Source organism: Mustela lutreola, chromosome 1, assembly GCF_030435805.1.
Source record: "Mustela lutreola isolate mMusLut2 chromosome 1, mMusLut2.pri, whole genome shotgun sequence".
Lineage (NCBI taxonomy): Eukaryota > Metazoa > Chordata > Mammalia > Carnivora > Mustelidae > Mustela > Mustela lutreola.
The window spans coordinates 156,666,017-156,682,735 of NC_081290.1; the positions used below are offsets into that span (position 1 = coordinate 156,666,017).

Genomic DNA, 16,719 nt, shown 5'->3' on the forward strand with positions numbered 1-16,719 from the left:
AGCAGGAGCAGTGGGGGAGGGGAGAGGGAGAGGAAGAAGCAGACTCCCCTCTGAGCAGGGAGCCAGAGGAGGGGCTGGAACCTGGACCCTGGAATCTTGACCTGAGCCCAAGGCAGGTGCTTAACTGACTGAGCCATCCAGGTGCCCCTCTGTGACTTCTAGTAAAATATAGCAAGCGGAAATATGGCAGGGGTAGGGGCTGGGAATGTCGGGTGGGAAGGGCAATGTCCTTTTGAGGGCAAGTTCCTCTACAGGATTGTATGCTCCTGTTTGTGTATGTTAAGGACCCTTGAGGTTTCCTTCCCACATATCCTCATTACAAATACCTAGGTCATGATTTAAAAGCACTATAGCTTACAAAGTGTAGCCCACACCTCACAGACTCAAATACTGCTTTGTTCCCATGACTGTTTTTACCTTTGATGAGCCATCGTATTTATCTTCATGAACACTTCATTAAATACAGTCTATCCGAAAAAAGAAAAATTCAGCATTCAAACAGCTAAGCACTTAACAGCCCATATATAACTTCTATTTGTAACAAAGCAAAAATAGTCACTTAATTAGATTCTGTAATATTATTGCTGACATCATCTTTACTTGAATAGCAAAAGATGCATAGAGCTTAACAATGTTTGGAAAAACGAAAAGAATTACTAAGAATGTAAGAAGGCAGTTTCTTTCTTTATTTATCCCAGAATAATAACAAAGTTCCATGTTTTATTCCTGAAAAATTTGCTTTTTCAATTTTTTCTCAGCATGTTGGAGTGTATGTAAATTATCTCATGGATATATTTCACCAGTTTGAAAAAGTTCCTTGCTTTTTGCCATGTATTCATTTAACACAAGGTTCTTTTTTTGATTGTATTAATTTAATATACATTGTATTAATATATATTGTGTACTAATTTAATATACATTGTGTTTAACTGTATTCATTTAGAAAGAACCATGGTACAATGGATCAAAGGTCCTTATATTTTAAACCAATATTTAAATATCATGGAAGCCAGCATTTTCCCATATATAAGAATTTACATTTTTTTCCTTGTTTGGGCTTCTGCACCCCAGTGAAAAATCTATTTTTAAAAAATCACTGAATTGAAGAAAAGAAAAGCAGTATCTTTGATTATATGGATCCAATTCATCACTCTCCCATTTGTAAACCAAAAGCCAGATCTTACCTAAGGAAATTGTCTTTTTCAGATTTTGTTTCTACATTCCTTCTGTCTTCTATTTTTCATCCCTCTCTTCCAGTCATCACTTCATAACTACAGTTAGGAAAAGCACTTGCTCATTTTCCCTGATTTCACATTAACAGAACTTCTTTTATTTATTTTTTTTAAAGATTTTATTTATTTATTTGACAGAGAGAGAGAGATCACAAGTAGGCAGAGAGTCAGGCAGAGGGAAGGGGAAGCAGCTCCCTGCTGAGCAGGGAGCCCAAAGCGGGGCTCCATACCCTGAGATCATGACCTGGTCCAAAGGCAGAGGCTTAACCCACTGAGCCACCCAGGTACCCCCAGAATTTCTTTTAGATGGACCACAAACAATCTCATAGAAAAACCTCATTTTCTGGTACATTCTGTAAAGGGTAAGCAGTCTGTCCACCGCACTGTCCGTTTGTCACCCCCACACAAACAGGGAATCCTATTACCTACAAAGGTATTAAGAAAGTGCTCCCAGCTGAAAGCATTTATCCAATTCCAATTGTTTGGAAGTCTAAAACACTAAGAGTAGTATTGTTCCAGGAGCTACTGTTTAAAACAATGCAATGCCTGTTTAGAGTGAAAAAAATCAGTACTTGAGAATCTGAGTTGGTTTAAAAAATAATAACTGTGCATCCAAAAAAGAATTCTTAAAGAAACATTTATATGCCAAGCACATGTTTTTAATTTTAATAACATTGGCTTACCTAAATAAATATGTAGAACCTAATAATTGTTCTCTATATTTTGATATTTTTGTATATTATTCTATTTTTGTGAGTTTGCAAAGAAGCTGATGAATAACAATGTTGAAAAAATATGTATCTGTCAGTACAAAGTTATTGTGGTTTATAGATACTGCAAAATGCCATGTGGAAAAAAAATCCTGTTAAAAAAGTAGTTGAAAACTGCTCAGATTTTAAGAGAAATGAATGTAGCCATATCCTTATAGGATAATGCCAGATAAAAAGTAACCATGTTCCCTCTACAATTGTGTTTGCTGGCATTTATAGAATAATAATAATGCTTTAAGGTTATTTTCATAGTTGTTCACTTAACATGGGATTAACATCAAAATCTTCATAATTATCTGAGATCACCCATTTGAAAGCAGTGTGGTAAAACATGTTAATGATTAAGACACTAGCAGTTCTAATACTAAACAGATTAACACACATGAAAGTAATATTATAATTTGTGCATTGAATAATATGCCAGACCAATTTTTTTGGTGAAGAGAGAATTCTCATGAAATGGTACCCTTTCTAGCTACTGCTTCCTATTTCTTGAGAGATATACATGAGTGTGCATGACATATGAACTTGAAATATTATGCTGTGGTTTTGACGTTGCACAGTTTTATGAAACCATTATTTCTGAAGTTTGCTTTAAATAAAACTGAACGCCAAAATGTTACAATAGGAATGCGATCCAGAAGAATGAAGCTACAATCCAGGTGGGATTATAAACCAAAAAAAAAAAAAAAAAAACCCTAAAGCTTGAAAGAGATTGCTAATTGACTAGAACAGCTATGCATTTATTTTATGACCACCAGCATACAAATGTATGTCCATCCATACCTTACACATTTTTAAATAATAAAGAAGTATATTTTAATATGCCCCCCCGGGGTTCTCACAAAAATATTTCTCTGCCTCAACTTGAAGTCAACACGAGAGGAAAATGAGTAGTCATTTATAAGGTAATATGAAATCGTAAAATGACCCAAGCCGTCACCTTTCTTGGATCAGTGTGAAAATAACGTTCAGGTCCTAGACCTAATTATTCCAAAATCCTTGCTGCTTTTTGCGCATGGGATTTTCAGTGTGGTGTGAAATCTTAGAAACTAAACTGAACGTAACAAATGAAGGTGCCTCCTCCCACCCCACCCCCAACCAAGCATGAAGAATGTCTTTTGAAAGACTGTATCTGCTCAGCTGTGCCTGAGAGGGGAGGGCTGAGGGCGTGGGGATTTAAATCATGTTGTTTCCACTTATGCAGAGAAAATCCATAAAAAGAGATTTATTATCATATTTTCTTTTTGAAATGTATTTGTTTTTTACTTTAAAAGTGCTCCTCAGTACAGAGCAGCGTACTATAATTTTGTTAAACAGCAGCCAAGATTTAATTGTCTGTGAAATTCAAGGCTTAGGACCTGATTTGAGTTCACTACTGTTCTGCCGACACAAACGCGGCTGGCCCGCGCGGTGGCCCCACGTACCGAGCCGCAGGCTCACACAAAAGAGCCGTCCCGCAAGAACTGAGGGAGGGCAGGGGGGCCTGCACTCGACGACGGGAGCCCATCCAAAGGGCTTGGAGCTTTAGTCTTCCTGCGGCCGATTGAAAGTGACTTTGTATAAAAAGTCAAACAAGAAGCAGAAGCTACGGAAAACGTTAACAAATCATGCTAGCAGTTTAACAGCGAGAAAGAAGGGGAGACCGGTCCCCGCTAACAAATACTAAAGAAAAACGTCATGGAGATAGAAGTGAGAGGAAAAGAGGAGAAAAGGAGCTGGATAAGGACAGGACATCGAGGTCTGCATGTGCATTGCATATTTTTTATTGCTGCACACATCTCAGGGGCTCGCCAGGGAACCTGAGAAATCCCTCTCCTTTACCATCACCCGCGCCCTTCGCACGCGGGTTTAGGAAGGGCTCCGCCGCCCTCCTCCCCCTCGCGTCACCTCCTCCAGCGCCGCCCCCCCCCCTCCCGCCAGTGGCTCTGCGGGTCGCTTCCTCCACCCGCGGAGGGTGCAGAGGAGAAAGCGGGCGGCTGCAGATTTGCCCCGGTGGCACCGCTGCCACAAGCCAACCAGTAATTGCAAAGCAAACAAGGCTGAAATATTGGATTGGTCTCAATCGTGACAAGATCTACGCTTTTGCCGCCAATTTGTTTGTGCAGCTCTATTTAAAGGCACTTGATTGAGGAAATGTTGAAAATAGCGGTGAGGGTTTCCCTAATGAGACCTCAGGAGGGAAGCGGCGGCCTTCGCCCGCCGCAGAGGGCTCGGGAATGGGTGGGGGGCGGGGGGGTGGCGAAGGGGCGGGAAAGGGCGCGGTTAACCCCTTCCTGCCCGCCTCGGGCGAAAAGTCCTCGGACACCAGCTGGGGAAGCTGGGGGTCCATCCCGCCCCGGAGCGGTGACCTCCCCCGACCTGAGCTGCGGAGAACCGGCCTCCTTGGTTGCGGACGCCAAGAGGGGGGATGGGGATCAAAAGGATAACTTAACCAGGATGGAGGGGGCGGCCCAGCAGCCAACGCAGTGGCCGGAGGGCTGGCGGCCTAAATCCGGGGTGGCGGCTCTGGCCGCGCCCCTTGCTCCCAAACCATCCCAGGGAACCGCTGCAGTCTCACATCTCACTCTCCGGCGCCCAAGGTCTTGCGAGGCCCCAGGCCCTTGCGATCTTCCGCGGAGCCCCGGTTGCGCTTGGCTCAGAGCACTGAGGCAAGCTGTGCGTGCCCTCCGCCGCCACCCCGGCCATCGCCGTCGGGCTGGGTCTCTAGCAGGCTGTAAGGGAGGAGAAGAAACGGGAAGAGGCAGGAAGAGAAAATACATAAATATTTATTGAACGCAGCCTGTCAGGCGTCTTGCTCTCGCGTGCATCTTGATCTCATTTAATCTCTCCTACACACCCTCGAGGTTGGTGTCATTAACCCATTGTTCAGACGAAGAAACTGAGGCTTAGAGACGTGGCCAATCTTGTCCGAGATCAGGCAGCGCCTATTTGGTGCCCGAGAGTTCGCCCTGCCAAACTCTGACTCCGGAGCTTAGGTTGTCACCCGGAGAGGCCTGGCCCGGGCTGGGTTTTCCATTCTCCGAGCCAGGGCCGGCTGACGCTGACCCACTGCCAGCGGGATCCATCCCGAGGAAGTTTTCCCTGGTTCTCCGGAGGGCTTGGAGATGAAGGTCTGTTCCCTAATGAGCGGTCCACCTCCTCTACTAGGTCTAGTCGCTTTCAAAATAAAGAAAACCAATCCAGTTGCAATTGGGGTGTGCGAAATTCACCCGTTTTCTCTAAGTCACACCTTTTACACAATCTCTTTAATTCCCTACTGGGTAGGTTGACTGGGGGCTCAAGGAACCCAGAGTCACAAAGGTATGTGCTGCCTCTATCAGAGAGAATATGAGGGGGTACACCAGAAAGAGGACTTGATTTGGGGGAGAGAGAAGGTCTATTAGAGAGAAGAAAAGCAACACCTGGAAAGGCTTCCTGGAGGAGGCGGCAGTCAAACTGGGCCTAGAAGAAACAAAGAAGTGTGGATTCTTTGAGAAGAGAGAGAGATGGATTGTTTGCCAGCTTTGCTGGCAAATCAAGGAATGACAGACAGCTGGCGATAATCTGGGAGTCATACTTTCACCACCTGCTGCCATCTCCTGACTGCCCCTCTAACTGGGAGAACTATGGGTTGATCAAGCCCTGAGCCAAAGTTCCAATCTCTTTTAAGATTGAAAATTTAAGGCTTGGGGACAGACACCAGCAGCTAGACCTTGACCCTTCCGGAGCCCTGGACTTGAGCCAAAAGCGATTGTCAAAGACAAGGCGGAAACATGGCACTGGGGATGTTCTCACCAGAGTTCTGAACAATGAGAGCCACACAGTGCTGAGCTTTGCTTAGAGGGATCTGCTCAGAGATGTACCTTGGCCAATCTGAAGTCTGTCTTTCTGGAGTCAGGAGCAGATGCAGGCTGGGAAAAGGAAGACCCCCAGAGGGCAAGGGAGGACTGGTTTCAGTTGTACTTTCCCGAGAATGATCTGCACCTTCTGTCAGCAAAGCAAAAAAGCATCAGTCATACGGATTTAGTGAACCCTCTAACTGTGTTCTGAGTGGAATTCTCCTTCTTCCCCCACCCCCACCCCCGCCCCGTATGCAACCAATTCCTTCTTTTGAAGTTGGATGCTTCACAAGCAGAATGCAATTCCATTTTTTGTTCCTAGAGGTTTTGGCCTGTGTTAACTTAAGTGGGCACTCATACAAGTACTAAAAAGAAAGCCATTCTTTTCTGGAAAATAGAACAAAGTAGCGCCTCTCCTATCACGGTACAGATATATAATCTCTAACAACAAATTAGCCTCCTTGTGCTGCGCATTTCCAGCAAGCATCCTGCCTTCTCTGTTTATATTATAACTTCTTTGCCTGCAATTATTTTTATTTTAATTTTCTGTCACTTTAACAGAAACCAGAGCCTTTTCTTCTAATGTTTTGTACACAACATGTTCATTTTGATAAGATGTTCTTTCCTATCCTCTTTTAGCTTGCCTTTCCTTGTTTAGAGTTCTGTATCAGGAGTTTCTAATATTTCTCCCTCTTTTTTTTAAAGAACTTGTCCCTGTCTTGCTTTATTTGTTTGTGTGAAATTTAGTTTGAAAGGAGATCAGAGAGAGCAGGAGGGGTTTGTAATAAGAGAATGACCGAATGACCCAAAGGCTGATTATCTATCATTAACTGGAGACTCGGTGTACCCAAATTACCAGGGGGGACCTCAGTCTGCCGGATCCTTACCCAGCCAGAAAGGCAAGTGTGGAATGCACACACTAAAGCAGGCTTGTGGCGTTGCAAATGAAGACACTCTGCTCACGCATTTTCTTAAGGAGGTTTCCTCCAAAACTCAACTCAGGTTCAGTGGACATATTTATTAGAATCTGACATGTTGTACACAGGTAAAACTCTTGCTGAAAGGCCAATTTTAACATTTTTGTAACTAACATTTTTGTGTTGTTTCGTTAGAAGCAAAATTGCAGCTAATTGTCTAAGCTCCAGAGAATATTGAGAAATCAAACCAAGCTGCTTTTGATCTACTCATGCTGCTAAACCTAAGCCTTGTAAAAATCGAGGTTTGCCATTAATATTGACAATAAAAGGGTTTCTTTTTGTTAACCTGAAACCTAACCATCCTGCCTCAAGTCCCGTGTCTAGAAGCAAAGGCCCTAGAATAAAGTAGAAAAGGTTTGGAAGAAATTGCCAGGGCTTTAAAAAAAAAAAGAAAAAAATCTATGCGAATTTGCAAAGGAGGTTTCAGAACAGGACTTCCAAGGAATGTGAGCAACCCCGCAGTTAGAACTGGGAATTCACAGGGGCCTCGGGTCACAAACAAAACCTACAGTCACTTAAATTTGAGGCTTGACCAAAGTTTCACATTTTAAGTTGCCATTTGCTTTTTTATTTTATTCTGAACCCCAGACTGTATTGCAGACTAGTCAAAGTTAACTACTACTTATTTTCTCATGCACCATGTATGCAAAATTAGAATTACTTCCTCATCAGAATGCTGAATGCTTTCTTTCTGGTTTGGAAGAAAATGTTGTCAGTGTGTATGTAATTTGCTTCAAAGAAAGTAGTTAATAGAAATCCTGCGAGATGTATTTTCTCATGCCGCTTTTGCTCTAAGCTCTATCTATATTTTACTAGAAAGTAGGAATGATCAGATCTACCTTACTTCTAAACACCATTATAACAACCTTAATAACATCTCCCAGGTATACAACCTGCTATCTCTAGAGGGGCCCTTCGTGTACATTACCTTTTGTTCTCTTTAGTCTGGATACGTATTTTAGCTTTACAGACTGGCTTGGATACTTGGCAGAGTATTTCGTTCTCCCTCATCAATGAAAACCCTCCAGACCAACACTGCCAGCTAATATGAAGATCCAGTCATTGATTATTAGAAGAAAATGCAAATTTCCACTGCTGCTTGTAGTATCGGATATTAAGATTTTTCTTATACTTTGTGCATCTTAAACTTGCACAATGTGATATGTTAATTATACCTCAATTTCTAAAAAAAAAAAAAATTTCTTAAAAGACTAAAAGATAAACTAGTATCTTATTCTTCAGTTTCTTATTCTTATTCTTTCTTAAGTCTTAAGTCTTATTCTTATTCTTTCTTAAGTCTTATTCTTCAGTTTCAGGTTCAATGACATCAGAAACCTCAGAAATCCAAGCATTGCTCAAAGGCAAATTAGAAGGGAGGGGGATGGAGGGGGAGAGGGAAAAAGGAAAGTCAGGGAGAAAAGAAAGGGGAGAGAAAGGCTAAATGGGGTGGGGAGGGAGGCATCCAGCAAGTCCCAATTTTCTCCCACTTAAGTGTTTCCTCATCAAAGCTGGACTGGGGAAAAAGAAAAAGAAAAAAAAACTGGACTGATGGAGTCATAAGCAATCAGCCCCTCTAGAGTCAATGCAGTTAAATCAGCCCCTCCCTGCCCCCATCTCCACAGATCTGCTCCGGATGGGAAAGAGGGGGGAAGAGGGATCACTCATCAAATACCCCACCCCCACCACAAAATGCAAACGGAAAATGCTCAGAACAAATAAAACCTCCTCAGCGCCCAAGACCACTATTCCAGTCCTTCATTTTTGAAACAGACATAAGATGTTCAACGAAACTTGAGTCTGCTTTGTAGAAGTGTATGTACTTTGAGCACCACCACATTTCTGGAACCACTGTCACTTGCCCTGTCTCTGGACAACTGTTCCCCAAAAGGCAAACTAGAAAGGAAGGGACTACAGACCCTGAGTCTGAAGGAGATCCTTGCCACCACTCAGTCAATGTGCCTTGTTCTCTATGTCCTAAAAGTTCTGGGACCAAGTGACTAGCATATAAAATGACTCAGACCCACCCCAGGACAGACAAAATGCAAAGCTATCAAGGTGCCATAAGAAGCACCTATCTTGGAGCAGGTAAGGGGCTATGGTTACACCTTCAGGAACACATTGCTTTTTCTGCCACCTTCTGGGTTTGACGTTCTTTCTGGAGTTCTTAACAAACATTCTCACGCTCACCTTATGTAAGAGCATTATAGGAATGCTCGGTCACTTCTACTTAGTTGGTTAGGAAAATAAGGTAAAATGAGACTTGAAAAACGATGAAGGGAATTGAGCCATAATTCCCGTAAACATAAAATGTGTGTTTATGGCCCTCCGGCCTGGTTCTTTTCAGGTCCAGTTTATTTTGAGTTCTTGTGAGCAAAACACGAGATACAAACTGCCCTTGCCTTTGTAATAATAAATACCTCAAAAAGATCTGTATTTTCCCTAAAAAACAGACTGAAGTTTAAAAAAAAATATATTTAGTTTAAACTAGATTGATTTTAAAAGGAATATCTCACAAGACCAAAATGTTTGCTAGGGAGTGCTCAGCCTCTCCCATGGCTCTTTGAGTCTTTTCCAGAGGAAGGGGTGGGAGTGAAGAGAAAGAGCCAAGAGACATGGGTGCAAAATAAATTGTTGAACCCGGATAGGTCTCTTTAGCTGGAGGCAGAGGTCATGCACCCTACAGTGGGTATACCACCAACTACAGTGAAGACCAGACATTGAATGAGAGCATTTCTACAACACAGGGCATTGGAAAAGGAGGCAAGTTAGTATGCGCTCACCAGGATCCCTCCTACGGGCATGCAGGGTGGCCTACAGCCTTTATCATCTCAGCTGCTTGGGCCCTTGGAATACTCAGACCAAATCTCCTTAGGGTACAGCACACCAGAGTCCACACTAGGACAGTCCCTGGGCTGACAAGGAAGGTGGAAAACTCATCTGCCCCCTCTTCTTTTTCCTCATTCACCATCCACCCCACCCTCCACACACACACCCAGAAGGCAGAGGCCATCTAAACCAGGGGCAAACTGGAGACCGCCTCTGCCTCCCAGCTTTCCAAAGTAGAGACTAACCCAGCATCCCACTAGACCTGCAGCAGCAAAATGTACAAAAGAGGACATTGACAGAAAAAAAAAAGGGCGGGGGGGACTTCTTTGGCTGTGCGTTCAGAGTGGCGGTTAGCCAGTCTGGTCTCTGCCAGTCACCAACTACAGCTGAAGACACGAGAGTTCACCCATTTGTCCCCTGCCTCCGAGCTGCCTTTCTAAGGCTGTAGAGTCACGGCTTGACTTTCTGAGCTGTACGAAGCCCTAGACCCTCACACAGCAGTAATTAACTGATAATGACACTGTCAGTGAGGACTGATGTTCAGATTAGAATCTTTTATGACTTTTTTCTGTTCCATGTTCTCCATCTCCTTTATCACTTGCCATGAAATCTGGAACCATGAAGAGATTTGCCCATTTTTTGTTTCAATTAAAAGAGCATGAGGAAGATGGAAAGTGGCTAACTCTGATGGCCTCAACACTGAGGCCACTGGCCTCTGGTGGACACAGCATCCCAGACCCCCACTCAGCCTTCTGCCTGGAGTCTTCTTCCTTTCCATTCCCAAAACCCCCTCTGGGTCTGAAAGCAACCTACCAACTACTTCCCCTGAATTGTTATCTGTTTCCAGCTGGGGTGCAACCGGCTTAACTTTGTCTACCTGCTTCCAAGGCCTAGATGTGCTCTTATAAACAGACTTTTTTTTTTTTTTTTTTTTTTAAGTATCAAATGACAGAGGATTGAACTACCAGTATTTACACATTCAGGGGTTGCCTCCCTGGTGAAAACGTAAACAGAATCCCACCACACTACCATATTCTTTCCTTGAAGAAAGAGGGCTCTAAAACATTCCACTCGTGCTAAAATCGCAGACCCATCCAAGTTGGGGGTTGAAAGCTCTAGGTCACTATTTTGTTCCATGCCCAAGTGGCATTTTACCAACAAATACAATTTCAGCTTCTCCCCACACCCTGTTCTCTGCTTTAAGATGCTATGCTGCGGCCATGCAGGGAAACTGACCCCTTGCCTAGGGAACAGATGGGCCCTGAATGGACTCCCGCCCTGGGTTTGCGAGCCTACTTCAAGCCCCTCTCAGTTCTTTCCCCTCTCCTACCGCCCAGCCACCTCAAACCTATTTCTCGGTGCTGCTGCTCAGGGCTGTAGTGGCATGTGGAGCCAGCCCTAGAACCCTGCTACAGAGGAGTTGGGTGCCCCCACCAACCCCCCCCCCCATTCTCACTGACCTTGCCTTCCAACCGCAACTCTGGACCCAGCAGAAAGCGTCCAGCGGGCTGAGAAAGGACTGTCTTCATGGAGCCCTTGGGGTGGGTCTCCCTCTGCGGGGTGGGACTCCCTTTGAGACCTGGGGCCTGACCCTGCCTGCTTCAAAATGACAATACCCAAGGTGAAGGCAAGGGTCTCCTCTGGTTGAGCCCAGCCAGGGCCAGGGACGAATCCCAGACCCGCACACCCAGACCCGCACACCTCGCCCGATCTTCTGTACTCTCTGCCCTGGGTTTCCTCTAATTCACCGCTAGCAGGGTCCTGGCTGACACTCTTTTCCACACCAGACTCTGTCTGGCCGACTCCTCATCAGTCTCCCTTCACGACTCCCAACCGAGCCCCAGGGAAATTCCAGCTCCTGCTACTGTCCACCCCCTGCCCCAACCTCTCTTCCAGCTTTCTCAAAATGCTCACGCCACTTGGGCGCCACGGCCGGGTGCCCTGCGGCCCGGTGACTTACAAACGGAGATCCATTTTCCGTTATAATGCGTTCAAGATCACTAAGGCCAGCAGTCTAAACATCCACGAGCCGTCCTCCGGGTCTGCCTCTTAAACTGCCGTTTAATGGTTCCCCTCCGATAACTAAACCTGCTTTCCACAGATGCCCGCTTTTATGGGAGAGGCAGGAATGCAGAGATATATTTATATGTTTGTTCATAAAAACTGGAAAATAAGCTCTGAACACGCTGTAAAAAATATTCAGTTACTTACCAAACAGTCTAGTTAAACCAGGAGAACACCGATACCGGCCACACCACAAATTCGGGGAATCGAGGTGCCTGTGCTTTGAAATCGCCCAAGGTCGTCGCGGGGCTGCTGTCCCTGAAGAATATGGAAATAAGAGTATTTACAATCGGCTCGACCGTTCGTCCGGGGGTCTCAACCAGGATCTTCAAAAGCGGCCACGGTACCAGGAGCCACCTCAGACAGCCCCGGCCAGGATAACGTGCTGGGTAAGTAAAGAGACTTCTAGACGGGCATGGCCAGCCTGTGCCCAGGTCAAAGCAGCAGCCTTCCCCCCGCTGCGCCCGCCGCCCGCCGGAGCCAGGAGACGGCTCTGGCTCCCAGCAGCCCCTTTGCGGGGGCCCCGCCGCGCTCTGCCTTTGGTACCCACCCTCCCTCCTCCCGCCCCGGCACAAAAAACGGCACGAGGCTGCCTGCTTACTTTCTTGCCTCGGATACCTATAAAAACACTTCGAAAAGAGATATCTGCGTCCCCTCCACCTTTTATTTTTTTTAACGAGAAAAGAAAACAGTGATACTATACCTGGTTTGGGATTCTTCAAGATTTGAGACTTGGGGGGGAAAATAATTTAATAGTAAAGCATCTGCTAAACACTTGCATTAACCTCTGGCTGATAAAAAAAAAAAAAAAGTTTTTTTTAACCCTGCCCCCCCCCCGTTTTAATTATCTCATGGTTATGAAGGGGCAGCCAATCCTGGAAGAGGACTTCGACAATTAGCAACGAGAACATCAAAAAGTTTTATTGCGGAGAGCGAGAGGCACCGCCCCTGCCGCCCCGGGATTGGCGTGAGGAGCCTCTGACGACATATATTAACCCGAGCAGCCCTAAAGATGTAGCTGTACATGGAGATCTTGCTGGGAAAATCCGCTTACTCCCCTCACGGCGTCCAGCCCAGGAGAACCGCCGCGGCTGCCACCCGGGAGCTCCCTCGGCCACCGTGCAGACCCCTCCAAGAAGCCGAGCCGCCGCCTTCGCGCTCCGAGGCGCCTGCAGGGCTCCAGATCCTTCCCCAGAAAGAAGGAAAGGATCTGAGAAAATGGATGCACTGAGACCTCTCTGAAAACCCTCCGAGGGAGCCCGAGAGGAGTGAGGACACGTTACTCGCTGCTAAAATCACGTTCAAGGACCAAAACAACAACAACCAAAAATTTTATTAAAACAATAAGCGCCCAAGAACCCAGATCGGGCTGGTGGGGGGGAGGGGAAGGGGCGGGAAGGGGAGGGTCGCATGGAGGTAGCTTCACAGTGAGCAGTCGACCCCGCCGCCTCCCTGCAGAGCCGGGCCGGCTCTCCCAACCGCGGCTCGGACTCGTCCTGGGACTCCCGAGTTAGCTTCGGTGTCAGGATCGCGGCCGCGGTGGAGCCCGGCGACTCCGCAGATCAGCCTCGCGGGAGCCCCGGCACCTTTGCATGAGCACCAGAGGATTCTGCCTCCCTGCAGCTGCCCGGGAAGCAGGAGCCGGCGCGCGGGCCGAGGAGCAAGGCGGGAGCCGGCGGCGGCGGCGGCCAGGGGCGCACGGTGCCGGGACCAGCTCGCCGCGCCCTATGGGGAGCCGGCGGCCGAAGTGCTGCTGAGGCGGGCCCCGCGGGCCAGGCGGGGGATCCGGGCCCGGGCTGCAGCAGCCCCCTCTGCGGCTGCCGGGCCGGCCCGGGCGCCCGAGGGCTGGGGGGTGGGGGGTGGGGGAGGCCGGCCAGCGCCGAAGCAAGGGCCCCGGCCGAGGGCGCGGCGGGGCTACGCGCACGCTGGGGCGCGTGGAGGGGCGCGGAGGGCGATATGAGTCTGGTGGGGGGCTTCCCCCACCACCCGGTGGTGCACCATGAGGGCTATCCGTTCGCCGCTGCCGCTGCCGCCGCCGCTGCCGCCGCCGCCAGCCGCTGCAGCCACGAGGAGAACCCCTACTTCCATGGCTGGCTCATCGGCCACCCCGAGATGTCGCCCCCCGACTATAGCATGGCCCTGTCCTACAGCCCCGAGTACGCCAGCGGCGCCGCCGGCCTGGACCACTCCCATTACGGGGGGGTGCCGCCGGGCGCCGGGCCCCCGGGCCTAGGGGGGCCGCGCCCGGTGAAGCGCCGGGGCACCGCTAACCGCAAGGAGCGGCGCAGGACTCAGAGCATCAACAGCGCCTTCGCCGAACTGCGCGAGTGTATCCCCAACGTGCCCGCCGACACCAAACTCTCCAAGATCAAGACGCTGCGCCTGGCCACCAGCTACATCGCCTACCTCATGGACCTGCTGGCCAAGGACGACCAGAATGGCGAAGCGGAGGCCTTCAAGGCGGAGATCAAGAAGACAGATGTGAAAGAAGAGAAAAGGAAGAAGGAGCTGGTCAGTACCAAGGGGCAGGGGGCAGAAGGGGTGTGGGGTTCGTGGGACCCGTGCTATCGGACTCTTTCCAGTTGGGCTGAGCAATGACATCCCTCGTTCTTTGGCTGCATCCTAAGCCACGGTTGTTTGAACCAGGTTCTGGAAAGGATGGTGTCCCCAAGAAGCTGAGGAGATGGGGGAGGATGTCAGCAGTTACAGGAGGAGGAGGTTAAGAGGGATGCTTCGCGCGCTTGATCTTCCCTCCGGGTTATCGCTGTTCCCACCCGCACTTTGGCCGAACTTTTCGGACTTCAGGGTCCCCACTGATCTTCCGATTGCCCTGGCCCAAGGGTTCTATGTCTTTTAGAGCCTTCATGTGGCCTCCAGTCCTCTCTTGCTCTCAGGTGGTTCTAAAATAAATCGCCCAGAAGCGGTAGTTAGCAATTATTTCACTATTGATCCCTATCCCTCTCTGGAGAACCAGGCCACCACTGATCCTAAGAGGGTTTTAAGGTTGTTACTACAATGGTCCGAAAACATAAAGGTAAACATAAAATCAGTACTTTTAAGTTCAGAATGCACCTTCAGTTTCTCTTTGGGGATGAGGTTAAACCGCAACTTCCCAGATTAGTGAACTTTCTGGGTATTTCTTGTTTTATTTGCATGAGCATTTTAGCAAACAGTAAATGCTAATATGGTCATTGTTATTGTTGTTAACAGTAACATGGAATGAAAATTAGATATCTCAAGTTCCTACCAAGTGCCCATAGGTTGGTGGTGGTCCGAGCAGGGCTGTTGCCATAGAGGGCCTGGAAAATAATACCATTTGTCTCTTTTTTTCTTCTTTGGGGCCTGTGTCCCTTTAGTCTGTGCATGATCTACTGACCTTCCGAATAACTAGGGATCTCAGAGGCCTCGGAGGAGAGGCACAGCTGTATTGGGGGCCGATAGCCCCCAGCCCAGGCCAGAGCAGAGGGAACTTATGCCCATTTTCCCCAGAGCGCGAACCAGGGACTGCCATTGAAAACAGGGAGACCAGATTTAGCGCCCACCCCCACTCGCGCCCCTACATCTGGCGTCAGAGAAAAAAAGGCCCCCAGCTCCTCCATAAACGACTTGGAAATAGCTGGTTGTTTATAAGCTTGCCTATCCGGTAGTTGAGCGTTGCAAGCGCAGGGAGGCCTGGCCGGCTGGTAGCTAGGACTGCGCACATCTTCATAGCTTTTCTACAGAAGCTAGGACTTGAAAACGTCCCCCCCAATCTCTTGCTCTCCTTCTCTCACTGTCTCCTTTTCTCGCTGGAAGAGTGCGGGGGTGAGGTGGAACCAGGTCTCCCTTCTGAATTTCTCTTTGCACTTTTCTCCCTTTCGCCTCTCCTCCGCCCAGAATGAAATCTTGAAAAGCACAGTGAGCAGCAACGACAAGAAAACCAAAGGCCGGACGGGCTGGCCGCAGCACGTCTGGGCCCTGGAGCTCAAGCAGTGAGGAGGAGGAGGAGGAGGAGAGTGCGAGTGAGCCAGGGCCCAGGAGCCAGAAGCAGACCCAGGACTCCGGGCAAGCTCTCCAGGCTCCGCTCTGAGGACTTCTTGCATTTGGAATCATCCGGTTTATTTATGTGCAATTTGCCTCCCCTCTCTTTGCCCCCCTTTGAGGCATCCGCTCCCCACCTCCCCCTCCAAAAAAAAAAAAAAAAAAAGTGGATATTTGAAGAAAAGCATTCCATATTTTAATATGAAGAGGACACTCCCACGTGGTAAGGGATCCCTTCGTCTCGTAGATTCTGTGTGTGTGAATGTTCCCTCACGGCTGTGTAGGCACCAGCGTTGCCCCCTCCCCACTTACTCAACCCCTTCCAGGTAAAGACAGCAGACTATAGTGTGTATGTGAAGTGTATCTTTAATACTTGGCCTTTGGATATAAATATTCCTGGGGATTATAAAGTTTTATTTCAAAGCAGAAAACGGGGCCGCTAACATTTCCGTTGGGGTCGATATCTAGTGCTGTCTTATCATCTGTGGTCGTTCCCTATTCGAAGATGTTTCCAACAGCTACTTGTTTTGTGCACTTCCGTCCTCTAAAACTAAGTGGAATTTAATTAATATTGAAGGTGTAAACGTTGTAAGTATTCAATAAACCACTGTGTGTTTTTTTTTTACAAAAAAAAAACAATCTTTTAATGGTTGATACCTCAAAAGAGTTTTGAAAACAAACTGTTATACTTGTTTTCATAATATTTAAAATATTTAGAAGTAAACTAAATTATCATGATTGCCTCTAACTTTATTTGAAAGAGTCAGTAGTTCGGATCAGTCCTCACCGTGAGCTCCAGCCCCTGCAAGGAAGTGAGCTTGGTGAAAATTCTGCTAAAGGACCTGGGTTCTATCGGAGTTCTGTCTTCTCCCCTCTCCTGTCCCTACCCCCACCCCTCCAGTAGGCCCAGGAGTCAGTATTAGGAGGACCTGGGCCAGAGAAAGGGCTTGGCAGTTCACTAGAAATGTGGAAAGGTGTTTTCCAGAAATCAACTGGACGTCATTCTGTG

The 16,719-nt window shown here is 47.6% G+C and overlaps 1 protein-coding gene and 1 pseudogene across 1 annotated transcript; one reads left to right on the forward strand and one right to left on the reverse strand.

Moving 5' to 3' along the window:
- Window positions 1-719: 719 nt before the first annotated feature.
- On the reverse strand, window positions 720-13,284 carry LOC131827282 (uncharacterized; annotated as a pseudogene).
- On the forward strand, window positions 12,642-16,448 carry HAND2 (heart and neural crest derivatives expressed 2). The gene is made up of 2 exons (XM_059177567.1): window positions 12,642-14,201; window positions 15,567-16,448. Exons 1-2 carry the CDS (start codon window positions 13,647-13,649, stop codon window positions 15,663-15,665), a joined length of 654 nt encoding a protein of 217 aa, XP_059033550.1. The 5' UTR covers window positions 12,642-13,646; the 3' UTR covers window positions 15,666-16,448.
- Window positions 16,449-16,719: the final 271 nt, after the last annotated feature.